At 54.7% G+C, this 27,779-nt stretch overlaps 1 protein-coding gene across 2 annotated transcripts; it reads right to left on the bottom strand.

The window, feature by feature from the left end:
• Positions 1-707: 707 nt before the first annotated feature.
• PI4KB (phosphatidylinositol 4-kinase beta) lies at positions 708-27,382 on the bottom strand. 2 transcript variants are annotated; one of them, XM_059832400.1, is made up of 12 exons: positions 27,328-27,382; positions 20,125-21,094; positions 9,515-9,559; positions 4,882-5,109; positions 4,217-4,444; positions 3,907-4,016; positions 3,401-3,505; positions 2,572-2,695; positions 2,219-2,484; positions 1,932-2,064; positions 1,494-1,614; positions 708-1,293 (listed from the first exon to the last, which is right to left on the bottom strand). In XM_059832400.1, exons 2-12 carry the CDS (start codon positions 21,064-21,066, stop codon positions 1,112-1,114), a joined length of 2,484 nt encoding a protein of 827 aa, XP_059688383.1. In that variant the 5' UTR covers positions 21,067-21,094; positions 27,328-27,382; the 3' UTR covers positions 708-1,111. The 2 variants fall into 2 exon arrangements, with proteins under 2 accessions (XP_059688383.1, XP_059688384.1); XM_059832401.1 differs by lacking the exon at positions 9,515-9,559.
• Positions 27,383-27,779: the final 397 nt, after the last annotated feature.

Below are 27,779 nucleotides of genomic sequence, written 5' to 3'. Positions count from 1 at the left end.
TTTTTTCCTTCCCCTGGCGCTGGCGGCGCTGGCTCTGCCCCCTCCTGCAGGCACCCCAGGAGGGGCTGGGGGGGCTCCCCGGGAGGCACCAGGCTCCTTCCTGCCCTCCCCTCCCATCCCCGGAGCGTCTCCTGCTCAAACCCACCCCAGGGCTCCACGGGGAGGGGGGGGGGGTACCCCCACCAGCCGCAGCCACCCGTGCCCGATGTTCAAGGCAGCGAAAAGCAGCCAGAAATTATTGCAAAAGGTGGCGGAGGGGGGGGGGGGCGGGGGGGGACGGGAAGCATCACAGTCCCAAATTCCTGGAACAGAGTCAAAAAAAAAAAAAAAAAAAGTGCTCGAAAGGAGCGGGGGCAGCGCCAACACCCGGGTGGGCACCGGCCTCGGGGAAACCCAACCTTGACGTACCGGCCGTGGGTGCTGCAGGACGTGCTGGGGCCGTGACCTGCGCTGGGGGGGCAGTGGGCCAAGGGAATTTCAGCTTTCATTGAAAGGTGGCAGCGGGGAGGGGGGAAAGGGGGTGCGAGAAACAAAGAAAGGGGCCGAGGGTGAGTAATGCTGAGGCCGCGGTGGGGGAACATGCAGGGACGGGGCTGTCAGGGTTCACCTCCGCCGCCTTCAAGTGGTACCAGCAGAAGGCTCAAGTCACGGCAGATGCCGAAGGGTGGGGGCCAGGCCCACCCACCCCCCCAGGTCCTAAACTTTTCATGAGATTGGGGGAGAGTTCACAGGACACCGACGGGCGTAATACTGACGGAAGGAAGAGGTGGCAGCATGGGGGGGGGCGAGCGCTACCACCCATCCCGAGGCCCTTTGCTGGCTTTCACCCGGCCGCTGCCGGCCCCCGCGCTCACATGACAGCAACGGTTACCGCATGATCCGTTTCGCTTTGATTTTTCATGAGTGGGTTTTTTTCCTGCTTCGACTGCTCCGTGTTTTTCCTTGTTTCATTTTGTTGAGGAGTCTTGGCAAAAGCAGCCCCAGGAAGATGCTGAGACTCGGCCTTTTTACCGTGGAGGACCGAGACCTCTTCGCCAGGGGCAAAGCTCAGGCCTGGGCTGGGCATGGTGGCGGGCACGGAGCCGTTCTGGGAGAGGGAGGCCCGCGGCCATCACATGATGCCGTTGGTGAGGTACTGGAAGCCGTCATAGAGCTTGGTGGTGATGGAGCGCATGCTGCCGTCCACCATCTGCTCGACGAGCAGCTGCAGCTGCTCCTCCGTCATGTTCATATGGAACCGCTCCTTCAGGTTGCGGATGGTGGATGAGCCGTGGAAACAGGGGAGCTGCGACCCTGTGGGGAGGGAGGACCGGGGTTTGGCACGGGGGTCTGGGCAGACCCCAGACCCTCACAGGGCTGCCCAGAGCCTCTCCTGATACGAGACTTCTCTAAACCCCACAAGCTCTCCTCCACGTGCCGAGGGTCACCGAGCCATCGTCGGGCGATGCTCTGCGCAGCCCAGATGTACGCGTGGGGCCTCTGGCTCCCCTTACCTTGCTGCATGATCTCCACGATCTGCACTACTTTATCCATGTGCTTCCGGGCAGCGATGAGACCCTGCAGCATCAGCATCTTGTAGTAGTTGAACATGTCCCCGTCCAGCCCGCCCATCACCTGGAAGGGAGAAGACGTCTGGGTGGAGGGCAGTGGATGGAGGAACTCCAGGACAACGTGCCCTGAGCAGAGGGACTGTCACAACAGGAGGGGCACAATGGGATTTTTTTAGGGAATTTCACTTCTCTGAGTGAACCCGCACTGCAAACAGAGCACCTCCAGCTTTCAGCTCACCAGCTGGGTCCCAAGAACAGCTCGGCTGAGGTGGGAGTGGGCCAAGAACCGCCACGGATGTCAACCCAGCTGCCGAGGTTTGACTGCGCCACCCAACGCCGTGAGATCACCCCTCACCCCTCGCTGTCACATCCCCCACTCACGTCCACAAATTCCGTGGTGAGTTTGAAGGCAGACGTCTCAAAGCCAAGATTCCTGGGGGAGCTGGAGAGGATGAACCCAAAATCGATGTGGATTATGTGTCCATCCGCATCCAGCAAGATGTTGCCGTTGTGCCTGTGTGGGAGAGGGGAAACTTCCCGTTAAACTTGGCAAGGACGCGCATGGCCCCGGGAGCAGCAGTGCTCTCTGCTCCCAGGATTTCTCTGCTGTACCCGGGGACAAAGTCACAAATCCTGGTAGAAGACACAGCTACGGCGCAGGGACCCACCTGTCCTTGACCTGCAGTAGGTAGCACACCAGGCAGTAACCGGCACAGCTCTGCACGAAATTCCTCTGGGCCGTCAGGAAGGATTCGGTATTGTAATTGCCATGTTCTTGCAGGAAATAATCCAGCAGCGAAAGCAGGGATTGCTTCTTGATTTGATGGATAGACACAGCATTCACGACTGGCTCAATCATGCCGCTGTCGGCGGAGATGACGAGGATTTTGTATGGCTTGATCCAGAGCGGGACACGCTCCTGTTCCCAGATGGACTGTGGGAGAGAGCGAGAGAATCCCTCAGGATCCAGGGTGGCCCCACGCAGCTGCAGCCCCCGGGGACAGCCCCTCTCCCGTCTCACCTGCAGCTGCTTGAGGACCTGGAAGGCGAGCAGCTCCTGCCGGAGGTCGTCCCCGCACTTGACAATGACAGAGAGGAGGCGCCAGGAGGGCAGGTGGCCGTAGGGGGACCCTTCCCGGATCCTCCTGCAGGGAATGGGCAAGGATGGGAGCACGAGGAAAGGGAGGGTGGGCAGCGAGTCAGCCTGGAAGGCTCCCATCAGGGGTTTGGGGGCAAGGAAAGTCTCTGGAAATGCAGCAGCTCTGCTCAGTTGGGACTGCAGCAGAACGAGCTCCAGGGCCCAGGACTGCAAGAACTGCACCCCGAGCCCTCACCAAACTACGGGCCAAATCTTACCTGAGCCACAAGCCACCTCCGAGAACAGCAGAAGGGAATTAACTCTCCCTGAATGCCCCAGCCACTCCATCAGAACAATGTGGACAAGACTACCCCCAAATTTATAGAGCCCAGAGGGATCTCCCTCTTGCTCAAGGAGAAATTTGGGGGTTGGACATACAACTCCGAGAGCAGGAACACGAGCAAGTTTATTTTGGGACAGGCCAAACTCCTCTGACGTAAAGGATGCCTATTAAATACCTGGTAAAGCCCCTCAAAATCTAACCCAAGAGCAGCAAATCTGCCATGGATTTTCTCCCTCCTCTGGCACACCCACTGCTCGCTGCCCTCCACCTCCCCGTGTCCTGAGTCAACACATCCACCCCGGGGACGAGCAGGGCCTAAAGTCGAGGCCACGGTTATTTACTGGGCAAATCGCGGAGTGACTTCCTTCGATTTCCGGGATGTACAAAGTCCCTGCAGTGCCGAGACCAACCCAGCACTTCCAGCCCTACCTGACTTTCTCCTGCCAGGGCTCCTTCAGGGCGACAGCCGATGGGTCCTCGGGGTCCCTCTTGAAGGAGGTGGGAGTGTGCGCCAGCTGCTCCGAGAGCCGCCGCCTGCAAGACGGAGCCGTTAAGCAGCAAAACCCATTGTGGAGGGAGAAAGTAGCACCACCACGCACACCCAGAGCCTCTTCGGTCCAAAGCACTGTACAGAGCTCATGGATTCACCCCAAACCCCAAGCCAGGGCCACATCCATTGCTTCGCCGGCAGGAAAGATGCCAGTGGCTGTGCAGGGGAGGCTGCACCAGCCCAGAGCATCTCCTACACGCCTCTATTTAGGGCTCTCTCAAACCTCCACTGCCCACAGTTCACACAGCCCCTCCTTAACCTGTGCTGATGTTTTTTCTCTGGGAATCTAGCGGAGAAATTTTACACCCCGCCCTTCTCACATCTGAACTCATAACCCACCCCAATAAAGCCACTGCCTGGGCTGCTCTCACCACGCCAGCCTCACCTGATATCTCCAGCAGCGATGAACACAGGCTCCCTGCTCTCCTGGCTAGTGATGCTGTCCACAGAGAACTGGGAGATGTTGTCACAGCTGTTGGTGTGAATCTCCGGCAGCTGGGAGGGAAAAGGTGCGAGAGGTGGGATGTAGCGGCTACTGAAGCACAATTCCCACTCATCGTTTATGCCAGGGAGGAGCTGGGACGGCACTGCCGCGGGGAAGGGTCTTCCCATCCTACGATGCTGCTGCGCCAGATCCCGGCAGCATCTCGCGGCACCAGCAAGGGACAAACCCTGCCCAGCACCCCCGGCCTCACCTCCACCTGCAGCTCCACAATATCGTCCACGGACCAAGCCTCGTCGTCGTTGTCGTAGTTGGGGACGGTGGTGAAGCTGCTGGTCCTCTGCTCATGCGTGATCCCACACTCGGGGAGGTTCTCGGCCGAGCGGGTGCTCCGGATGCGGTTCTCGGGGATCCGAGCGGGCACATTCGCTGTGTCGAAATTGTCACATTCAAGTACTTCAACGTAGATTAAATAGGGAGCCTGGGGGAAGCAAAACCCAGCGTTAGCGGGGCACGGTTGCTGCACGTGCCAGGCAGCTACAGGAAGCAGCCCGATGCTCCCTGCTCTTGCAAGGTGTATGCTTTTTCTTTTTGGCATATGGTTTTTGGGGGCAAAGCTGTGCTTTTCAGTAGACGTGGAACAGCCCCCAGGGCAGGGCTGGACCTCCCAGAGACCCCCACAGTGCATATTTCAGGGGACGGTTACTCTCGGGGGTATTTTTCCCCCTCCCGGCTGCCTGCAGAGAGATCTCTCTCCCCATCACTCCCAGCCCTGGAAGCGGCAACGCAACCCTCGGGACCCAGGAGATGCCCTGAGCACACGCACGAAGCATTTCTTTCACTCAATGCCCAAACGGGGGCCGTGCCAAGGACAGAAATCTGCCTTTCCAGGCAAAACTGTTCTCCATCCGCTCGTACCTTGTCCTTGGAGTTAAGGACGACTGCCTGGGTGTGGGGCACCCGCACCACGTGATGGTCGAAGCCAGCCGTCGGGAGCCAGGCGCGCGCCGGCAGCTTGTGGTTCAGCAGCGACAGCTCCGAAATGAGCCGTTGGGTCTTCTGCTCTTTGGTCGGCAAGGTGGCCAGGCGCTTCCCGATGGCGATCAGGGATTTGATGAATTCTCTCTCGGGAGCAAGTCGGACAGGCTAAAAAAGGTTTAGGGAAGGAGGGTGGGGGGGAGAGTGTTATAAAAGCAGTGGGTTGATAAGACACCGGCAGTTTTGCAGTCGGGCTCCACAGTCTAAAAGCACCGGGATAAACTCCAGAAAGAGCAAGAGGCTCTTCCCGTCCCACCCTCTTCCCTGCTCTCGGATGATGCTCCCGTGACCGGAGAGCCAGGCTCATCATCCGGAAGCACAGCAGGGCAGGAACAAAGCACTCTCTCCCTCCCGCTGTGCTGTCCAGAAATCCTCCTCCCTGAAACTCCGGAGCCGACATCCCACCAGAAGCCCCCGGATCCCCCGGGCCGCGGCCAGGAGCCCGCAGCCAGCAGAGGGAGCGCGAATCGGCCTCATCCCCGCCTCGGCGCTGGGTTTTTTGTTGTATCCTCACCCCAAAGCCTCGATTGTGGCTCAATCCAACCATTTTGCAAAGATCAACCTGCGATTCCGGAAGCCCCTTGGACCCAGAAGCGCCCCCCGCGGCTTAAGCCGAGCTCTCTGCTCGATTTTTTTCCAAGCTTTTAAATCAGAACAACAAATGATTGCGGCTGATTTTGCCATTTAAGATGCAGAATTAAACTTGCAAAGTGTTCACTGTACAATCATGCTGGAAATGCACATGCAAAAAGCTATGGAGCGTGAGAAAAGGAAGCAAAGAAAAACATCGGAGAGCTGGGAACGGCTGCACAGCAAAATAAAGGGATGGTAAAAAGAGAAATATCAGTCTGGTGGTTCCCTTTTGGGAAAGGGCAGGTGGGAAATCGTTTGTATCTGTAGTCCACGTCAAAAATCCTTCCAAACTCAGGGGTAAGCGCTGTCCTCTCCTCCACAGTGCTCTGCTCTCCTGCCCACCTTGCTAGCGAGCGCAGTGGAGGCGTCCTCGGGACAGGAGGAAGAATTTGCACAGCATCTAAGTCAGCGATATCGCTTTCACCTACCAGGCAGGGGATAAATATTTAAAACTCTGCACCAGCTGATGCTTCGTCCCCCGACAGGTTGGAAAGCGCCTGGTCCCGGCTGGACCCTGCTCTGCCTCGGCTCCTGCCACCCAGCCCACCCGGCGCCCCAACACTTCCTTGACCTCCGGGACTGTTTCCCTCAATTGCATTTAATCCAATTTCTGCAAAAAGTGGAACAACATTCAAAGGATGCTCTGCTCCTTCCGATGCCTCTCCCATCGAACCCCGACAGCTGCGATGTCCCTGCTCCTCTAAGGGTCTTCTGCTCTCTGGCTGATGCAGGTTTCCAGGTTTGGCACGTAGTCGATATTGTCCCCTAAACAGCGCCGTGCCCCCTCGCCCACTCTGAGGTCTCTGTGCATTGCTTGCCTCAGCAGAATAATTTAATGAAGAGTCGCTGGTGGGAATTTCGGATTGAGCCCAGGCAGGAAGGTGCCCATGTGCAGAAGCAGACTGTGAGCAAAGTCCTCCTGGTTCAGACCTGTATCGATCTGTGCATCGCAAGCACAGGCAGTTTTTAAACCCCTTCTTCTCCAGGGATCCCAAGCCATCTCCTGAAGCATCTCCTCTGTGTTTCGCAGCGAGTGGAACGAAGCCGTGCCAACCCCGGCTGCACCCTGCCGCTTCCGTGACCTGTCCTGCACCTCCAATGTTCACGCTGCGGTCGAAAACCTTCTCGGCTCCTCCAACCAGAAACACGTGGCCAGGAAATGTCCTCCCCATCCCATCCCACTCCAAAGGCATCCCACCGAGCGCTGCTCCGGTCTTTGGTGTTATCGGGGGACTCAGCACGGGAAATTTTACATCCTGTTATGGAGAAGCAGCTTTGGAAAACAGCATCAGCTGAACTGGGGCTGTCCCTGGCCCGAGCCATCGCAGGAAACACCGTCTCCAGCCTGCCCGAAGAGCTGCAGAAAGTCCGTCATGCCGAAGCTGGGCTGCGGAGAGCTGCTTGTGCCCTGGCTCATTAATATCACGGTCCTGAAGCCAGGCGAAGAGAGGAGGACAGGAGACACTCTTCCCTCATCCGACCACCCGAAGGATCCTTCTGTTGCTCTGAGCCAACATAAATATTTACTTTCTACCGTTTACTTTCTACTACAGCAAAACATTTCACTGGCAGCACTTTGAAAAAATATTCCTGCTCTTAAATTAGGCAGGGCTTTGTGTTTATGTTTTGCTAAGACACACTCCAGGAGTGTCCTTCTCCCTGTGTGGGTTCAAACCCCTTCCCAGGACCAGGCAGGGACAACGACGCAGATCTGCTGCCGGTCCAGGTCGTGTGCGAGGGATCGGGGGAGCAGGGAGACCCAGCTTCAGCCAACGGCTTTGGAGCAGTTCCGGAGGTGTCACGACACAGCAAAGGGGGCAAGGCTGGTCCAGCTCTGCACAGCCGTCACGCCTGGGTGGTTTTGCCTGGTGCGGCTTAAGCATCTCAAAAACCAGGGGGGTTAATCTGGGATGTTTTCCAGCCTCAGCTGCCAAAGTGTTTTCTGCTGTTCTACCTACCTTTACCCTGAGGTCCCACCTCTCCTCTGCTCAAACCACCACAATTTGTCATTTCGGAGCTTTATACAGCAAAATTGTAACCGCCCCCCATTTCTGCTGCCCACGGTCACGCACTCCACAGGAGCGAGACCCACCTGATCTGCTCAGAGTTGGAAACTACTCAGCGGGGCAGTGCAGAGCTGCTACCTGGTCCCTTTGGCTTAGCTGCCTGCCACGACGATTTCAGACTCAGCGCTGATAACCGATACCCGGCATGATTTATAAATGCTGTGACCGTTCAGCTCGGTGCAGGTGCCTGCAGGGGGTTTATAAACGTGGCATAAATGTTTGCAAAGAGCCCCAGCAGCTGCAATAACCATCTGCCGTGGATGAACAACCTGGGTCTGCAAAGCCTGGAAGAAAAGGTCTCCTGCCCCAGGGGAGAGGAATGGGCGCTCACTACCGCCCGGCCCCGGGTGACAGCGAGATGGGTGGCACAACTGAGGTGGATGACGTGATGGCAACAACCACCGCTGCAGCCAGAGGACTGCAAGGACACTCCTGCGATGCCCCGGCACCGAGCAGCCTGCAAGCGCTCTACCGACACCGAACCTCAAAAAGCCACTGGAGGAAGAGATGTCGCTGCCGTTGCTTGGCCGGGAGGAGCGGGAGGGGAAAAAAAATAAAGCAACTTACCAATATTTGGGTGGCAAACTGGGACTCGGAGCCTGGTGTCCTATCTCCCACCCAACCGCCAGCACCCACGGCTGCCTGAGCATCCTACCATCCCTTGCACCTCTTAAAAACAGTGGAGTTGGAGGAGATTTATAAAAAATAAAAGGAGGAGTCTGCATCAGGGTGTGGTCAGGGGTAAAAGCCTTGTGCCCTGTGCCTGTACCCGACTGCAGAGTCAACACTCCTGCCTGCCTCCTGCCCGCACTGTGCCACGCGTAAAAGGTGGAAAGATTTTCCCTCTGAAGGCACAGAAGGACGAGAGCTGGGTACGCGTCAGATAACTCTTTATAAAGGCTAAAAAGGCTGGAGTGCACCATACAAACGCCGTCCCGGAGGATGGGGCTACGCAAGGCAGCACTGCCCAGGTAAGTGGTTTTGATCATGGACTACATACTCAACGTGTGGAAGCCCACTGGGAATCCCAGATGGAGAACACACACCCACCGGCAGGAAAATGACACAGATGAGGAAGATGCTATCGACTGAAAAAAAGAAATAATGAAAAAGGCTCATTTTGAAAGAAAAACGCTCTATTAGGGAAATGCTGGGTTTTGATTGAAAGACCGAAGTTGAACACACAGAAGGGGGAAAAACAATGATTCGTGGAAAAAGCAAATTAAATCCCATCTGGCAGAGAACTTTTAAGTAAAATTCAAGGAAACAGCATTTCCTCTTTCATCTGCGGACGCTGCCACGCAAAGGTCAGCGACTGCTCAGACCGAAATCGGCAGCATCAGCCAAGTCCCCCCCGCCTCTGCCGTTCAGTGGTGGTACGAGGGTTTCTCGCTCCCTCGCTGCCTTTTTTTTGGGGGTGTGGGGGGGGTATGAGCACTCAGAGCACCCCCCAGTCCCTCGGGGCTTTCTGCTTTGTTTTAGCCAAACCAGTGCAAGCGAATTTGCCCAAAGCTCCATTTCCGTCAGCGTTTCACTGAACAAGCAGGAAACGTTCAGACGAAGCCGGCACCGCCGCCACCCTGGCTGCTGTGGCAGGAGAGGCGGCCGGCGAGGTGCCGGCAGTGGGGGGGACGCTGGCTTTGCCCCCACCGGGGGCTCAAGCGGTGCAGACGTTGGGGGGGACGGCTGGGGACCAGAGCTGCTTGCGGTGCATCGCCGGGTGCCGTGGTTTAGTATTTTCGTGGCAGAGAGGAAATGCTGCTGTCGCGGGGAAGGCAGGCAGCCCGGGCGCAGGAACGAAACGGGCCACTTACGGGAGAGAATGACTTATCGAGACTTTCCGTACTCGAGGAGAGCTCCTGGGAAACGGAGGAAAGGGGGTTTGTTGGCGGTTTTGGGTGGTGGTGTTTGTTTAAGAGGAAAGAGAGGAAGGAGGGAGAAGGGGAGAAAAAGCAATAGTTTAGCTCCAGGTTCATAACGATCACTTTTCATTTCATTATTTTTTTTCTTCCCCACCCCATCACAATTTTGCTGCCTTTTACTCTTGGACAGGAAGCAGCACCCAAACCGGCACGTGATGCTTCCAGAGTAACGCAATAACAATTTCATGGATCTAAACCGGCGCCTCCTCCGGCCGAGGCCACTCATGGTGGTACCAAACAGAGAGCAGGGCTCACGGCTCATCACAAGACCCTAGCACTAAATGCCCATAAAACCCCCATAGATTTTTCACCATTTACATCCTTTGAGTATTCTTCGACTCCAGAAGCGTAACTAAGGTTTCAGCTCTGACTTCCTTGGCTCAAATCAGCTGCAGAGACCGGAGCTGCTCGGGCAGGCAGGGATGCTCGTGCTGATACCTGCCCCAAGACCAGCCTCTCTCCATCAACAAAACCTCTTCATTTTTCTCCCCTGGACTCTAATTTAGCCTCTGATTCCAGCAGATAAAATTAACCCCACAGAAACCTTCCTAAAGATTACAAAATCCAACAATTAAACTATTTTCACGATCAAGTTGATGAGACAGTATTAATCAGCGGAGGAGCACAAGCCATCGGCCACGTTTCCCTGCAGCCACCAAAAGCCACCCTGTGCATCCACCCTAACAGCCGTTTCCATCTCTAGCCCGACTGTTCCACAATTTCTGCAGCACCGCACTTACAGCCCATAAATTCATTATTTTCATGCAAAAAGAGATAATAATGGACCTTCGCACCCTTGAGACTGGTGCGTAGTAGATTTTAAAATTCACTTCCCAGAAAGAAACAAACAGGTCTGGATTTAGTATGTTAATTACAGGGATACGCTAATTCCACCACGCTTAGTCTCACCATAAAAAATAACAGCGTTTAAATTAATCGCTTCCGCATGACCACATAAAAACCCTAACAGTGCCGAGACCCTCCAAGGCTCACCAAGAAAAAATACCTGGAGCCCGGAGGCTCACGCTGCTGCCTTCTTCCCGGGCACCAGACTCATTCCTGGATCTTAAATGAAGATATTTCAGGATCAGTTTCCCCTGTTTTGTTGTAAATAAAAAAATCTCTAACCAGGAGATCAGCAACAGGAGCAGGCTGCAGGATGGTACCGCTGGGAAGTAAACTAAAGCTTTTAAAAACACCATCTTGCCACATTTGCTCGTAGGCAGAACGAGAGTCGTCACCTCTAAAACACATCTACCGGATGCGCTCTGCCCAGTTCAACTCCCATTAAAATAAACGCGATTTTAGAAGCTCATCTTCTCATAGCATCCATACGTCCTCTGCCGTAAAGCAAATCTCACGGATGATTTGGGCTGCTCCTCCTCCATCTCTGGCAGCCACAACCCCGGCATGTGCCGAGCTGTGCTGGGGCTGGACCCTGTCCCCGGTACATTTTCAAGCAGAGCCCATTCCACTAAAGGCATCACAACCGTTGACTACAGGAGCTGGAGACAGCTCTCTGTGCAGGCATCGTGCAGCTCAGCAAAACCTGCCGTTAAACCAAAGCCTTTCGGTGAACTTAAGAGGTGTCAGTGCATTAACACGGCTAAATGAAGGGTCTACCTTCAAACAAGGAGGTAATAATCCAGCTTGCAAAGCGTACCGAAAAATACCTGCGACACTGGAGCAAAAGAGCCGCGCTCGGGGCAGCACCTGCAACAGCCTCCCCACGGAGACGGGAACGCCGGCATGAACCGTCACGGAGTAAGAAAGCCGGGGCTCCCGCTGCCATATCCGAGCTCTCCAGGCAAACCCACAGCTCGACCTATTAAAGCCTTGGTTTTCCTGAAGACAACTTAGAGCGTTGGCAGTTTCTAAGCTGAACCAGGCAGCTTCGAGCTTGTATGAGCCCAAAACCCACCGAGGGTGCCCGTATCAATACGGACTCTGATCTCCAGAAGGTCACCCACGCCAGGATTTTGCCGATTTCTCCCGGCTGCGGTGCGACGCGCAGCTGCCAAACCCAGGGGCACATTGCACGGTGCCGCCGGGAGCCCCATCGGCCTCGTGCTGATGCAACACGGGTTTGCACCATCACGCAGAAAATGAGTCAGAGCTGGCTCCAGGGGAGGGCAAGGCGAGTTTCTCCAAGGTTCAGCTCCGGGTCTGTCATTAAGCCGCTCCCCGGATGGAGCACGGCCGAGACCTCAGCCTTGTAACCTCCTCTCCAGGAAAGCTCTGGTAACTGCTGCAGCTCAAATCACCCGCTCGCCACGCCGGGGGTGAGCGACAAAACCTGCTCGCAGCACAAGGCCTGGATCCAGAGAACAGGAATAACAAACTTCGAAGGGGAATTAAGTGCATCTTATTTTTTTGCTTACTGTCTAACCCTCTGGCATAATCTCAGCAGCTCCGGACATGTTCGGAGCCGGTTCCTCCCCACCTGCCTCCGCTTCCAGCAACATGGTTTCATGGGCACGGCCGGCTTCGCTCCTCTGCTCCGAAGGATGGCGAGCTGCAGGGGCAGGTAAAGCTGGGGCAGAGCTTGGCTTCAACCCACCTGCTCCACCCAGCAAAGGACACGGCTGCAGAAGGACCCCCTGCAGCCCCCCAAGAGCTCAGTCATTCCCTATTCCCCCACGTTTACAGCAGTGTGGCTCTGCCCCGGGACACAGCGGGGCAGCCAGACCTGCCGGACACCCAAAGAAAGACATTTTTGGGGCATCTATTCACTATCTGATGATTTCCCCAGCAAGGTCAGCTAGTTTTACAGCAGCCAGCCAGCAAACTCTAATAAAAAAATGCAATAGGGAACACAGTTCGTTCTGTGAGCAGACCTAGCAAAGTTTGGGTTCCTCCAGATGCATCCTACATTCCCCAAACTGTCCTCCAGCCATCCCGAAGCTTCCTGCGACACCTCACACGTCCCCTCGCCAGGGACCGGGGGGCTGCTTCAGTGTGGGACATGCCGGCCAACGTCAGCAAGGGGCACAAACCTCTGGAAAGCAGCCAATCCGGCAAAATGTAAAGAAACTCGGCACGTTTCTGGCTTCTCCTCTCTGCGGCATTTGGTTGAGGCTTCAAAAAGTTCCTGCTGGAGGAGACAAGGATCGCACGAGACTCATTTCCCCAGGAAACCAGGCTGGAAGGAGTGGGAAAACGAACACATTCAAAGGATGCCAGCAGCACAACTCCTCTCCCTTGCAAACTCGACATACGGATGAGCCATTTGCCAAGCACAGGCGAGTTTCCAGATCTGTCACTCAGGAAACAAGAAGCCTTGAACGTTTAAGACCCTGGTCTCAGCCGAAACGTAGGTGCAAAGTGGTGTTTACAGTCAGTCGTGGCCATCACCGTCTCTCTCCCCTTTACCCACCGCTTCACCCTGCGCTCAGGACAAGACTCGCCCGCAGCCGCCGTCTCTGCAGGGTTCGCTTTGGGGTTTTAAAGCTAAAATTCTTGGGCCTTCTTAAGAGGTAGAAACTTGTGCTCAATGTTCCTACCCGGTAAACCATCATACTGATAGAAATAACTTCATCTCTCTTGGTAAAGCGCTCGACAGTGAGCTCAACACGCCTTGGCCCTGACATTGCTTTCACTTCCACAAACCCTTTGTAGAAGGACCCTCCTACCTGTTATAAAACTAAAACAGGTATTACGGATGGCAGTGGTTTACAATTATTATTACAATAATTATAAATCAAGACAGCTCGAGAGGCAAACGCCTCACCAACACCGCTTGTATTATGGAGAAACGTAGACGTTTTAGCTCAAAGACATCAAACCAGGACGCCCGGAGGAGTCGGACTTTGCAGCTTGAGTGACTGCCGTCACCGTGGCCAAGCGGGAACCTGGCAGGCAGAGGGATGCCCTACCAGAGCCAAAGGGACACTGGAGAAAAGATGCAAAGCCTCCCAACTCGGACCTGTCCGTGGGAGCGTGGCGCACCCGGCAGCGCCACCCTTGCAGTGATTTGCCACAACAGCATCGAAAGTGATTCTCCAGTAGCCATGCTGCTCTTATCTCGGCGGGGAAACAAGCTCTACCAGAAAAAGCACCTTTGCCAGCGTTGCTGAAGGTGCAGTTCCAGAGGTAAAAGGCCAATGCTCCTCCACACCCCGACTGGCAAAGGCAGGGCAGGGACGTGGGCTAGAAAGCGAAAGACCAGGGTCCGCCGTGTCAGGCAACCTTGAATAAAAAACAGCTTTCAAATCCAGAAGTCACCTGTGAGCGCACACCCTCTGATAAGCGAATTCGTGCAGAAACGCAGCTGTAAACAGATTTGCATATAAACCCTCGCTGCCGTTTCTCAAGATAACGCTGATGCTGCTGTTGAAAAAAATAAAACCCACACCGTGGGCAGCGCTCGCGTCGCATGAAAGCTTTGCTCTTCCTCCACCACCCACCCACGCGCAATGGCCCCGAGTTAACAGCGAGGCGCTGGCATTTAAGAAGCTGCCATTTCCAGCGCTCCCTTCCCGGCAGCCAGCCGAGATTCTTAACTGATTATTCAATTAGCAGTTTTCTAATTAAAATTTTTGTACTTGACTAGTGGAACCAGTTCAGCCAAACATTTCTGTTCGCACGGAGATGCAAGTCTGCCCGGCTCTCCCCACCATCAGCCCAGCTCCGGGCAGGCGCTGGTTCAGGAGCACAGCTAAAGCGCGCTGTTCCCATTTAAAAATAGCTGGTTTGAATCCAGCTGGTCAAAAAAAAAAACAAAAAAAGCTGGTTTTCCCCCTCTGCTCTGCATATTTTGAACCTTGATCTTACCTCCTGAAGGGATCTCAGAGATGAACCACCCCTCTCCAGGCAGTCAGCGTGATTTATTCTTCCCACCTCCGAGGCTTCGGGAGTTAAACGCTGGTGGGAGGCAGAGGGGGGCACGGGGAGCAGCCTCCCTGTTTCATTCAGGTGCAGGCTCTCAGCTATGAAGTTTGACGCATCTGCCCTAATACTAAAATTACCCAAACTCCAGGTCCCGCCATCACGGTCCCGGATTTCTCAGCACCATCAGTACTGCACCCTGCCACGCTGGCAGGGACGCCGGGGTCAAATCGTGGAGCACGGCTCGCAGGGAGATAAAGGGCTGGGTATTGGTGACTGGTGCAAACCCGGGCCTGCCAGACAGGAAAACCGGGGAGCAAAATAGCTCGCAGCCAGCCTCAGCTTTAACTCGGAGTCACGGGGTTTCATCTTTGAAAAGCGTTTTCCAAGAGCAACAGCCCTGTGAGAAACACGAAGGGGTGCAGCAGAGCAGCAGCGCACCCCGGGCACGTTCATCCCCGAAAATGCCAACTCAGCCAAGCCCCGGCTCGGCTGGGGGAGCGCAGACCCGCAGGGTCCTCGTCCATCCCTAGAGAAGTGGCGGAGACGAGAGTGGGAACCAGGGAGTGGTTAAGGTGCTGCCACTGCTGCTCAGCGCCTGCCGAGGAGGAACCGAGGCAGAAAGGCATTTGCATGCTGCAAAGGCAGCACAACCTGTTTGTGCAACAAATCCCCCGGCACGGATGCAGGCGAGGACTCACTGCACCTTTACGGTAAATCCTGTTGGGTTTACGGAGGAGGCATCATTGAAAACAACCACCCCAAGGCCAGCGAGGCTCGAGTTTTGTAGAGCTAGGTAAAATGATGGTGATCAGACAGCAAGATGACTTTCTCTGCTCCCAGTTCAGCTCTCCCTCACCCCAACAGGTATCTCTAGGTCAGCTTGAGATGCTTCTGGTAGCTTGGCCCAGCCACGAATGGTTTTACTGAAGTTTAAGCAGCTGCTCTGCCCTGGGTGAAGTTTTGCTTCCAGGTTGCTGCCTACAGCCCTGCCAAATTCCCGGGGAGCCAGACACAATGTCCCACCCACAGCCAGCTTCCACCCCAGCGAGGTTTCACCAGCCACCCAGCCCAGCTCCTCCATCTTTCTGCCCAGCGCGACCGACTTAACAGCACTATTGCAGGACCGAAGGCACGGCCAGGACCAGCTCATGCTGCAGACAGCGAGGGACCCATCTTGGAGGTTTAACGTTTAAACAGGCAAAACAGAAGTAAAGCATCCCCATTGCACAGCACTGGGATGGCAACCTGCCCCCGCATCTGCAGCACGGGGATCCTGGCCGTGGTCTGTCCGTTTTCCGGCATCCCAGCGGATGGCACAGCCAGAGACACCCAACCACCACAGCTCAGCCCATCTCCTGCAATGCGACGCTCACCAGTGCTCCCCTGGTTTCCAGCACCAGCATCAGGTTACAGCAAGTTCCTCCCCTCCAGGTCTCAAGCTGCTCAGGTGGAAAATGCAATGCGAGCAGCCCCACCACATTTAATCCACCCTTTGTCTGTAAATGGATCCAAGAACGGGACACACCTGGACTCCGGCAAAACACAGCCACCACCCTGGAAACCAGGGCTGGAAGAAAGGCTGAGCCCATCCACCTCGAATTGGAGGGACGCAAGACGGCAGGAGTTTCGAGCTTGCGGCTTTTCCTTTGCTTGCCTTTGTATTAATTGAAAAGTAACAAATGCAAAATAAATTTATACCATTAGAACTGTATGATGGCATTATGTTACAGACGCATAACCCAGTGAGGATTAAAAACCCACAGCGTGAACGGCACTTGAAATAAAACCTCTCTTGCCCATTATTACGGTGGCTATGCAACACAAAGCGACAACTGAAACATTAAAGACCTCAACAGGAAGAATTATTCTCTAGAAACAAAGTGCCACAGCTACAGGCGACGGTGGGGGAAAGGACAGATTCGTCCCAGGGGTGACTACTGACTTTGCTAAGAGCTGCCCCCCCCCACGCTCTAAAACCCACGCAGACTTTTTTTTCTTAAGCAGCATTAACACCTGCTTTGGGTCTGACTCAGCTAATCCGGGACTGGCAGGTTATCAGGGGCCCTTGCAGAGGACCAGCAGCAAAGGACAGAGGCACCTTTAAGAGCCTAGAAACAAGGAGGACCTGGCACCGCGCTTCAAGGAAGATGTGGAGCAACGGGCAAAGGTCCAGAGAAGAAATAATAACCTAGAGGTCTAGAAGAGGTGACCTACGGGAAACGTGGAGGAGGCCAGAATTGTTCAGTGGAGAGAAGATTGATGGGAGATGGGAAAACAACCCCAAAATTGTTCAGTGGAGAGAAGACTGACGGGAAAATAACCCAGCCAGACACAGAGGGATGCTGCAGAGAAGGGACTATGGTGCCACCACCTCCTCGGTAGAGCTAAAAAGTGGCTTTGAGCTCCAGTAACAAAGGGGAGACGAAGCCTGGATGTGGGAAACCCTCACTGGGAAAAAGCCTGGATGTAAGCCCTGCAGCAGGCTGCAGAGCCTCCGGCGCGGGCAGAGTTTGCAGTACACTTCCACAAGCATCTTTCAGGGATGGGTGGGACATAACTGCCGTCTCCGTACCTCTCCTTTCCCTGCACCTCCTGTTTCCAGCCCTGTCCTCTGTGGCTCGTATTTCAGATCTACGCCCAGGTGCAAAGGCACCAGCCCAACGCTTCAGCTTTTCCTCCCTACAGCATTTCCAGAGTTTATTCCGCTTCCCCTGCTCTTCAACAGCCTCCGGTCACAGACCAGAAACAGCCAACTTCTCCGCAAAGCCTCTTCTCCATCCTCCGCTCCACTGGGCCTGGCGGATTTGACTCCGTCTGCAGCAGACAACGAACCATCCATGTTCCCACACCAGCTCCACCTTTGCAGTGCACAGAAAGGCTGCATTAGCAATACAGGACAGCTGAAGAAGTGTCATGTTTTACCCCTGGCCGGGTTGTTTCTGGCTTTTTTTTTTATTTTAAAGATTGGAAAGCAAGAGAGACACGCAGCCCGACACCGGATGAGTTTGCAGGCTGAGGCCAACGCGAGACCAGGCACTGCAATAAGAAGATTCAGGCATCGCAGCCTTCCTTCATCTGGACAAACGACTTCTTGCTTTTACCTTCAAGTTTTACATTTTTTTGCAGAGAGAAACAGAAGTTCCTCAGGAGGCACAGCAGAAGTGGGTTCCCGACCCACGGCTCGATGGCATGGACACTGGCGGCAGAGACACAACAGCATAAAGGGAATAAAGTAACTCCCAGATAAGCGCACATGAGATTTTATTGCTGTAAAATCTCTAGTTTGAGAAAGTCTGGGGGACAAGCTAAGGGCAGATCCCAGCACAACACAATTCAGACATCTGCGGGTTTCCTGGACCAAGCAACTTGTAGATTCAAGTATCTTTAATCTACTTTAAGAAGCGAACTCCACAATTCGCTGGAATTCACGCCGGACCTTCCCGGCCCCATCACCACCTGGCCAGCTCCAGGGAAGCCGCTTTTTGCAGGGAATTGCTGGTTTCAAACAGGTGGCAATAACATTCAGCGCTTAAATTAATACAGCTCCAGGAAGCTGCTGGGGGATATTTGGAGGCCAGGAAAGTTCTTACGGCGCCTCGAGTATCCCTATTGCTGTGCAACGTTTAAACAGCTTGCCCGGCCTCTGGATCAAAACATACTTCAAACATTGCCAAGAGAAACTCTTTGCGGTGCTGTTTTCATCCATCATTTATATAAAGCTTTGGTTTCCATTATTCAAGCAGCTGCAGCCAGCATGAGCAGGAGAGACCTCAGTGCGTCCTGCTCTCCGTCAGCCGGTTGTTTTCCACCAAGCAGCTGATGGGCAGAGACACGAAAGATTAATTTACCCATCGGCAAACGCCATGACCCCAGCCTACAGCTGGGTTTTCACCCAAGAACTGCGAGGAGCAGGACAGGGTGGTTTTAACTTGAAACCAGCCCAGACGACTGCCACTTCACACCTCCGAACCCTCCTTCAAATCCTTATCCAAAGGAGCCTTGCCCAAGCCCGGCAGACAGGCAGGAGACCACGCAGCCTGTTCCAAGGATCTACAACGCAGCGCGGAGCCAAGGGAAAGGAGGAATCTCAGGCAAGGCAGGAAAGCCAAGAAATACTCCACTGTTATGAAAACAGTCACGAGATCTCGAATGTCTAGACAGAACCATGGGGAAGTCGGATTTCAAGGTCTCATCCACACGAGGCACAGGGATGACCCAGAAAAGGAGCTGCGCGGGGTCTGACTGATCTGAACGGCTGCTGGGGCCCTGCCGGGACAGAACCTTTGGTACTGTGGTTTCATGAGCCATTTCCGAGCGTGCCGAGCCATCCCCAACTGGAGAGGTGAACCACCTCCCCGCGGGAGTATTTCAACTTCTTGAGTTCTGGAAGAGGCATTGCTTTTCTCCAATTTGGTTAGCGCTGCTCATAAAATCTGCATTTAGCACCGGCTCACCTCCTCTGTCCTCCTCTCCCGCTCAGCATCCCCATCTCAGCACTGCATTTCTCACCATCCCAGGCTGACGCTCATGCTAAAAACCATCAGCCCTTCAAAACAAAGAAGCAAAATAAAAATTTCCCGCTTCCAGCTCTTTTCCCTCCAGCCTTGCATCCCCACTACCAAGGATGCTGCTCATCCTTCTGCTCCGTAAGTCTGTGTCAGCAGATGCGTGACATGCACAATCTGCATTTTCTTTGGGAGAAGTCCTGCTCAAGCACAAACGCTCGCTCTCCAGTGAGCGCCTTGTGAGAGTCTCACAGCGTGCACCGATACAGCAGCTCAGCACCAAAGCCAAAGCAACTTTGTGCCGATAACTTTTCAACATTTAAAAATAAATGCCGCAAAGCCCACAGGAGCTATTTGGAAGACACGTAACACGCATATGCCCGAGTTCACCTATTTAATCGCCGTTTGCTTTGGCATTAAACCACATTAGCACCCAACCCTGGAAACTGGAAGCGTCCCCTCCGCACAGCCCAGCCACTCCGGCACGGAAAGCCTGGCTTTCCACCGTCTTGGAGCTGCGAAAAGAAGACAGAAATCCAATGCAGAGCTCGGCACAGGGCAGCAGCCACAGACAGACCCCGCAGCTGCAGCTCTCGGCCCCACAGGCAGAAGGGTGCGTGCACCAGAGGCTCGTTTTGGTCAGGGCACTGGGATGGCGGAGCTGATGGGTTTATCTGCTCTCCTCCTGCTCCCAGCTCTCAACTGCCCAGGGCCTTTTCTGCCTGCAAATAAACCTCATCGTTGCTAAATCTGAACAAGTCAGGACAAGGAGGAAATCAGATTTCCAACAGCAATCAGATGGCTGCAGATTGCAAAACAGAGACACCGGCTGAGTTGCCCAAATCGTGTGGGAATTCAGCAGCGTAGGAAGCGACTCAGTCCTCCTGACCCAGCTTTCTGCCTTACCGTGAAGCCAGCTAACGCCCTCCCTTCCCCTCACACCAAGGGAACTCCCCCTCTGGAGCCCCGGCACCCTCGAGTGTGACCCACCGGTGTGCGTCACTTTGCTTAGAAACACAGGAATCAAAACTTCAATCATTTGCAGCAACTAGGGCAAAAAAACTCTGCGGTAAAGGAAGAGCTATGAGATGAGAACCAACCGAACGAGCACGGCCCTGGGGGCACCCCTTCCCAGGCAGGCTGAGCCTTGGAGAGCCCCAGCATTACCTCTTCCTCGCTCTCGACTTTGGGATTGCTGGCTGTGCGCTTGAGATTGCTGCTCAGGCTGATGGTAACGGTGGCGTCCGACTTGGACCTCTGGTGAGTCCTTTTGGAAGGAGACAGCCCCATATCGGGCGCTGGGCTCAGCGACGGCAGCTCCCTCTTCTTGTAAGCTGGCTTCAACTCGTCCGAGAGGATGAGTTTCCGCAGCTTGGTCCCGCGGGAGTGTCGCTGAGTGGAGATGTGCATGTCCGAGGAGTAGGCACCCAGCAGCAGCGCACACTGCAGGGAGAAGTTGATGCTCTGCCGGCAGCGGTGCACAATGTAGGGCTTGATCGCATCTCCCACATCCTCGTCCATGTGAATGTACATATTCAGAAGCTGTGGCAGGTAGAAGTCCACTTCTTCGTTCCTAAAGCAGAACAACCTATTCCCAATGTAAGCCTGCACACCAGGTTCCTTTGAATTGTACAAGTATGAAATGGCCATGGAGATATCAAAGAGTTTGGATTCAAAGAGCCGGAGGAGCCAGGACTGCTTAGCAGAGTTATTCTTCTGTCGCTTCCGGGCGGTTTTCACCGTGTTGGCCATGGTCTCGTCCTCCTCCTGGATCTTAGAGGCCGTGCCGGGCGGATCGTCCAAGCACTTGATTTCACAGCCCTCCCTGATGTCTCCATTGGCCAAATCCACCACGGTCCGCGGGGCGCGCTCTGCCTCGCTGCCATGGGCCGGTTTTGTTAAGCTGTCGGAGGAGACGCCATGCATCAACTTGACCTTCTCCAGGACCTCTTCGCAGGCTTTCTTCGCCACCTCGGGGTCGATGACCGCCAGCTCCCCGACACCTTCCGTGATGACGCTGAGAGACGTCCCGCCATTCCCTTGGGGCGCTGAGCCGGGCGCCTGGTCCAAGCCTGTCCCTCGGGCTGGGTCTACAACAGAGTCTCCCATAGCAGTGGCAGGTCTGCGCACTTCAAAGCTGAAATGAAAACAAGACAAAAAAAGAGTCAGGAACACAATCTGCGGAGGAGACCTGCTTCCAGCCTGAAGGTGGGAAAACAGGAATCCGTGCTGGGATACACCTCAAGGGAAACCGAGAGCCGAGACGAGGTTTGGTGCAAACCTTTTCAAAAAGCCTTTGTCTAGAGAGGGAAGGTGCCCCAAGACAACGCACGCAACGCAAGCCAGCCCAGTGCAACGCTGAGCAGGTCACATTGCATTTTAAAGGTCTTCCCAGTGTCCCTTCCACTCAGACTTGAAAGAGAGCTGTAAGCATTTATCAGCCAATACACAAAATTTCCGTTACCATGAAGATAAAAGAATTGAGCAAGCCAAAAAGAGAAAGAGAAGGGAAAAAAAAATAACCAGGTTGCTTTATGCTCTCCACCCTAAAGGCATTCTGCAACGCTTGGGATTAGAGGACCACAGGCTGGGTGGACCCAGTGGCTCTGCTTCTTGCTAGAGACGATGAAATTTATGCCCCGTGCTCAGCTTTTGCTCATTTAACCTCCCTCCAGGACAGAGGGTGACAGCGGTACGCGGCGCTTTGATGGTGAAACCCCCCACCGGTGCCAGGCGATGGGCGAGCAGAGAGCCGGAGCAAGAACTACGTTTGTTGCAACAAGGTCCCTGTTTTCAAAGTCCAGACACCAATGCCCAGACTACGTATCCTCGCCAATGATTAGCACTTAATTACGTTTTAAATATAAGATAAATGAGGGATTGAACACACTTCCCGGTTTCCCATCTCAATAAAAAGAGCAGCGGTGCATCTCTACAGATAGCCAGCAAGAATAAAGAAGGCCAGTGCCAAGTGAAATCGTCCTCTAAAAATAAAATAAGGCACTCCATTCAATCTAACATCATTACTGCGGCTCTGACTGCTTCCCTTTATTGCTTATACGCTACAACAAGACAGCTCGTGATCAGCAGAAGGGCACAATGCCTTTTACAAATGTTAAGCACTGCAAGCAGATTGCCAATTCCCTCCTGCTTTTCACATCCAGCACGGTGGAAAAAATTACTGTCTTTGGAAAAGAAGTTCACTGAACCATTTTCTGCCTGTCTGTTCCCCCAACGACCCCCAGCCCCCGTTTTGACCGCAGAAGCTGCGCCGGCAGGTTCTTGTGACAAGGTATTTCCCCGCTAATTTAATGACCTTGTTTTATCTGTTTATTTTTACAAGTGATTACAGCTCCCGACACCAGAGAAAGAGGCGAGGAAACCCACAGCGTCTCTTTCTAAATATTCCAAGCGAGTAAAAACGAGGTCGGTGTGTCCAGATGCGAGTGCCACTTCCCAGAGACCGGTTTCCTCCTCTTGTTTTCAAAGCACTTAAGCTCTAACTACGAGGTGAAAAAAGCCTGACCAAAGTTCAGCAGTCTGAACCGATATGAATAGCATCTTTCACCCCGTCCGCACGGCAGCAACACACAACGTTTTCCTCTGTGCTTGCCATTCCCTTCGGTACAAATCCCACATGCTTCAAATATTTGTGGTCATTAGATCCTAAAGACCCTGCAAGCTGAAGGAAGTTGTTTTTCCTTCTTAGTGAGCCCAGCCTTGCTCCATGAAAGCCCAGACGATCTAATTTTTAAATTAACACCACGCCAGCAAAAAGGAGATCCTTCAGCGTAACTCCGCAAGGCGGGATTTGAAGAGGCACGGAGCAGAGCCGGGTCCAAGGAAGAGTCGCCCAGAGCTTTGCTCGTTCCAGCACCTCTGGGGTCCTTCAAATGTTCACATCAAGACAACCAGGATGACAAACTGATGAAAAATAAAAAAACATCAGTGGAGGCATCTGCCAGAGTCCCAAATGTGGCTCCACGGCCACACGCCGGGTGCAGAAGTACCTGCGATCCCAGGCAGCTCAGTTGCCCGCAGAGGGCTTTCCGAGCCCTGACTGGTTTATCCAATGCAGGAAATGCTTTTGACAGCCTCCTTGCCAGGCTTCAGAGGGAGAAAAAGCATGTAAGACCCTGTTGAACCTCCTTCCCCATAAACACAGGGCACGCAGGAGAAGCCTGGTGCAGTGCGACAGCGCACACTGAAATTCTGGATGTTAAACCTCCTCCATGTCCGTGGGAGAGGCTGGATCCGACCTGACCTACTCATGCAAGGTATCCCGATGACTCCGAGGTGCCTGCATTGCACGGCGCAGTCACCGCGAGCAGAGCCGCTCCCGTGGCCAGCGCAAACTCCCCGATCCTTTTGCCACCTTCACCCGGCCGGCCAGGCCCAGAGGGGCCCCGCGCACCGGCAAGGAGACGGCCAGCCAGAGCTCCCGGCTGCTGAGTGGGTTAAACTTGGATTAAGGATCTGCGCAAGATAAATCCACCCACGGGCCTGCAGGGTTACCGCATTGCTTTTTATTTTTTTTAAATCAGTGCATCGCATTATTATTATTATTATTATTACTTTGCTCTTCAGCACCCCCCAACACTTACGCAGCTGCCTTCTTCGGTGACATCCCGGCAATGGGGCTGTTTGGAGCCCGCCAAGGACACGTCTCCACTCCTAGCGCTCCTTAAAATCCCAGCAAGGGAATTCACTCTGTGCCTCCTGCACCTCTCCGCATTTTTCTGTGATTCACATCACCATTTGTTAAACATATCACAACGTACTATTTACCTCCCGAGGCTCAGCATAACTCCCCTATTCCAAATCGCTGGTCTCAACAGGGATAAAACCCCCATCAGCTGCACACAATGAAGCAATCCAGTCTGGAAAACAGGCTGAGCTGAATTCATGTGGTTCATCCTCCACCCACAGCCATAACGGGCCAAGTTTCTCTCTGGTGGAACGGCCCTGAAGTCAGTGATTAAATACAAAATAAAGGGAAGCCCCTATTAGCACAGAAACTACCGGTGAAGCAGCCGCGCACCGGTGCAACGATTCGAGAGCACAGTTCCTTCAGGAAGGGACAAAAGCAGAGGGAGATCTACGGGAACAGAGCTGTGGCTTTACAGGAAAAAAAAAAAGTCTCGCTCCTGCCTGACTTGAATAAGAAATATTAGCCCTGGCAAACAACCAGGGGGACAGGATGAAGCCTCACCAAGACATCTGGTCTCTATTACGCTGCATTACTTTTTGTTTTGCTCAGCACTGACGGCCTTCGACATCTTGCTGTGCCTTCGGGAAGGCCACAGGAGTTGGGATGGGGGCAGAAAACATCACAGCAGCGCTGCAGGAGGACGTACTGTCAGTGCCCCTCACTACACTAAGGGGAGAGCCCCGGCTGCTCGGAGAGCCCCTCCAGACCCACTGCAAAGAGAGCGACTTCGTGCAATTTATGAGGTGATAGCTTAGAGGTTGGGGAAACTGAGGCACGAAGGGACTGTGACTGATTCGGCTCGCACAGGGGAGATGGGTGAGCACCGCTGACACGAGGACAAATAATTCTTCCTGGGGGATGCTGCACCCTCTTTCAAGTCCGAAATCCCCTTCCAGAAGAGATTCGGCACTGACAGAGATGGGCTGCCACCTGTTTTTCACATTTGGCTGAAGCAGATTCAACCTCTCCACAGCGCATGGGCCTCACTCCGCTTCAAAAAAAATAAAATGCCAGGTTCCAGACATCCCCCATGGACAAACTGCCTGTAAACCATCCCTGCTGCCCAAGGGCACTGCTGTGGGACTTTTCTCCTGTGGAGCAGCACCACTTCCATCTTGAAGGATGCACACCACAGAGCAAATAGCAGAAGGAAAGCTAAAAAGGTGAATTTTCAGGGGAAAGGGCAATGGGAGGCCCTGAGCCAGAGACCGAGTGATCGCTGACACCACAGACAGACAGGACAGGCTCTTCCATCTAACACGCCCGCCCCACGTCAGGCCTCGGGATGGAGCAGCCTTTGAGAGCCTTTCCTTGGGACACAGAACAAGTGCAGGACAAGCGCAGCTCCTCTCAGCCGAATCGGTGCCTCAAGCCAGTATTTCGAAGCCCCGACACACCGGACCAGCAGTTTTCTTAATAAAACAGCCGTTATGAGCAACGCTCTGCTGGAATAAACAGCATCAGCTAAAGCATCTGCTGCGGGCGGTCCAAGCTCGCTCACGGCTTAGCTCCACACCGTGCGGCTCCTAAAACTCATCCTGGTCCCCAGCCCAGTGGCGGGGCTCACCGTCCCAGTGACAGCATGGCACCGCTTGGCTCCTCTGGTGGGATGGGACGCAGGAGGCTCTGCTCCGGTTCAGTCCCACTGAGATGCTCTCACTGGAAGGACTCCGCATCCCGGTGCGAGTTGTATTTGGCCAAGCCTGTGTGTCCAAAACAGCAATAACCCTGGGGCTCACACAGGTGGAACAATGACTCACCCCTAAATCTGGAATAAAATAAAAGCCGCACTGCAAGAAACGCAGCAGGAGAATGACAAACTACACAACACCTTAAAGAATGGCTCCCAACGCTTCTCGGCCTCTTGGCTCCGTAAGGGAGAGACACCTCTAACTCCCTACGCCAAACCTCCATCCACAACAAACTATTTGTAATTTCTCTTTGTGGTGTCTTTCCGAGGAAGTCGTTCCGCCTCCCTCACTGTGGAGCAACGGTCCCCGGGCTGCAGAGGGGATTGAGGCGCAGGGAAGAGGGAAAGCCGCAGCCTGCCAGCCCCAGAACCGCACTGGCAGCACTTCCCTCGTTCCTTCCTCCTCCGCAAATGATACAGGCCCATGGGAAGGAGTTAAATCCAGAGATTTACTTAAAAATTAACAAGCCCATTTAAAAAAAAAAGTAATTGTGGGAGCGCTAAAATCTCTCTCGCCTCTGAAGTGCCCCAGCCCTTTGAAAAAGGCGGCTTTTGCTGCAACAGGCGTCACTTCGGCGAGGAAGCCCTTCACAAACCCACTCCACGCATACCACAGTGGCAGCTCATCCGCCACGTTACTCACACAAACACATCCAACCTTTTGTCCTCTTCCCTCGCACCTCTCCGCCCCTGATGAGCATTAATTACGATCCCTGCGCAAGCGAGGACAAACCCTTCCATCCCAGCAGCTGTTTCTGAGCACACCAAACCCTTAAGCAAGCCGTGCTGGCACAGCCACCATGGGAAGTTTCCTCCTCCCAGTGATCACAAGGTACTTTGTGCCTGAACGTTCCCACACTCGTTTATATATGTAAATTCACTATTTCAAGTTGCTGTCGTTACCCACAGTCACGTCTGAGCCTTTATCTAAAGCGTGACTCGAAATAAGCTATCTAGATGAGACTTAAAATGGCGGGAGAAAAGGCAGGAGCCCACATCCCCGGCTCGGACTCCAAGAGCAGCTCTTCTGCTGCCGATCCAAGCACAGACCCTGAGCTGCGTGATGACAAATCAGCTGTGATTTAAGAAGCACACAACCGCGGCACAGGCTGAAATCCCATTCAGATGGCCAAGCAAGAAGTCAGAGACTATTACCTTCGCCAAGCAGAGACTGGAGGTTGAGCCCCAGGCCTGGGGTTGACTCTGCACTAGCAGACCCCTCGGCATTCACACGAGGCGAGGGCGGCCGCCGGTGAGCCCAGAGAGCGATGGAGTCCCCAAGGGGAGTTCAAAACCTCAGAGACACTGAAAAGCCTCTGCTCTTGCAGCCAGCGCTGAGAGCAGGACGGCAGCAGCGCTGGGCGAGCAGCTGGAAACCAGTGTTTCCACCCAGCTCTGCGCCCAGCTACTTCCCCATGCTGCGTCTCAGAGTTTCATCACGGGTTAAAGAGAAGTAGGGGACAGCAAAGGGAGTGATTAAATATTATTATGATTTATCATGCCCAAAGTTACTATCAACTTGAAGCAGAAGTTTCACGGGGGGGAAAAAGCATCGAGAGATTCCTAACCCATCGCAAAGATCTTGAAGAACCGCTGCTCAGCAGCCCACCAACCGAGCGCATTACATAATATCCCTGGTCTTTAAGTAGATATTTTAGGCAATTACAAAGCGCGAGGGGCACCAGATGGCTCCGGGGGGGGGTGGCAAAGCCTAGTCAGAAACGACAGCCTAACAGCGTGGAGAAAATCGGCTGAAAAAGTCTCCGAACGGGTCCTCGCGACACTTCTCCCGCCGGCCTACGCCAGGAGCCCGGCCGCAGCCCCGAGGGGGCCGTGCTGCCGGGCAGCACCCAAGCCAGAGGCTGGTGCCCCCCCGCCGGGGCAGCGGGACTCCGGGAGAGCAGAGGTTATCGCCTGCGTCCCCTGGAAGGATAAGGATAAGGATAAGGATGAGGATGAGCAGCGGTACCTGCAGCAATCCCATCCCGCGCGGCCGCGTCTCCGGTCTGGGATGCCGACGCACGGGGCAGCGCAGGCGGCTCATCCTGGGCAGCGGCTCGGCGGGGCTCCGGGGACGACGGGCTGCTGCGGGGGGAGGGAGAGAAAAAAGGGGAAAAGATGAACTTCCTGCGCGGCCAGGCGCTCCCGGCCCGCAAAGGCCCGGCCGCCGGTGCTGGCGAGCCCGGGGGAGGCGGCGGAGGCCCCGCTCTGCCCCCGCACCGCCCCAGGGGCCCGGCCCGGGAGGCGGCGGCGGCGGCGGCCGCCCGGGAAGGGGCGCGGGCCGGGGCCGGCGCCTGCCCTCCCCGAGCGGCCGCAAAACCGACCCGGGGTGACGGTGCCGCCGCGGCCCGGGCCGGGGGCACAGGGCGGGGGGCCGGCGGAGGCCGCGGGGGCCCAGGGAAGGCGCGGGGGGCCCGGTGC

Source organism: Gavia stellata, chromosome 33 (genome assembly GCF_030936135.1).
Source record: "Gavia stellata isolate bGavSte3 chromosome 33, bGavSte3.hap2, whole genome shotgun sequence".
NCBI lineage: Eukaryota > Metazoa > Chordata > Aves > Gaviiformes > Gaviidae > Gavia > Gavia stellata.
This window is presented reverse-complemented; position numbering and strand designations above follow the sequence as displayed.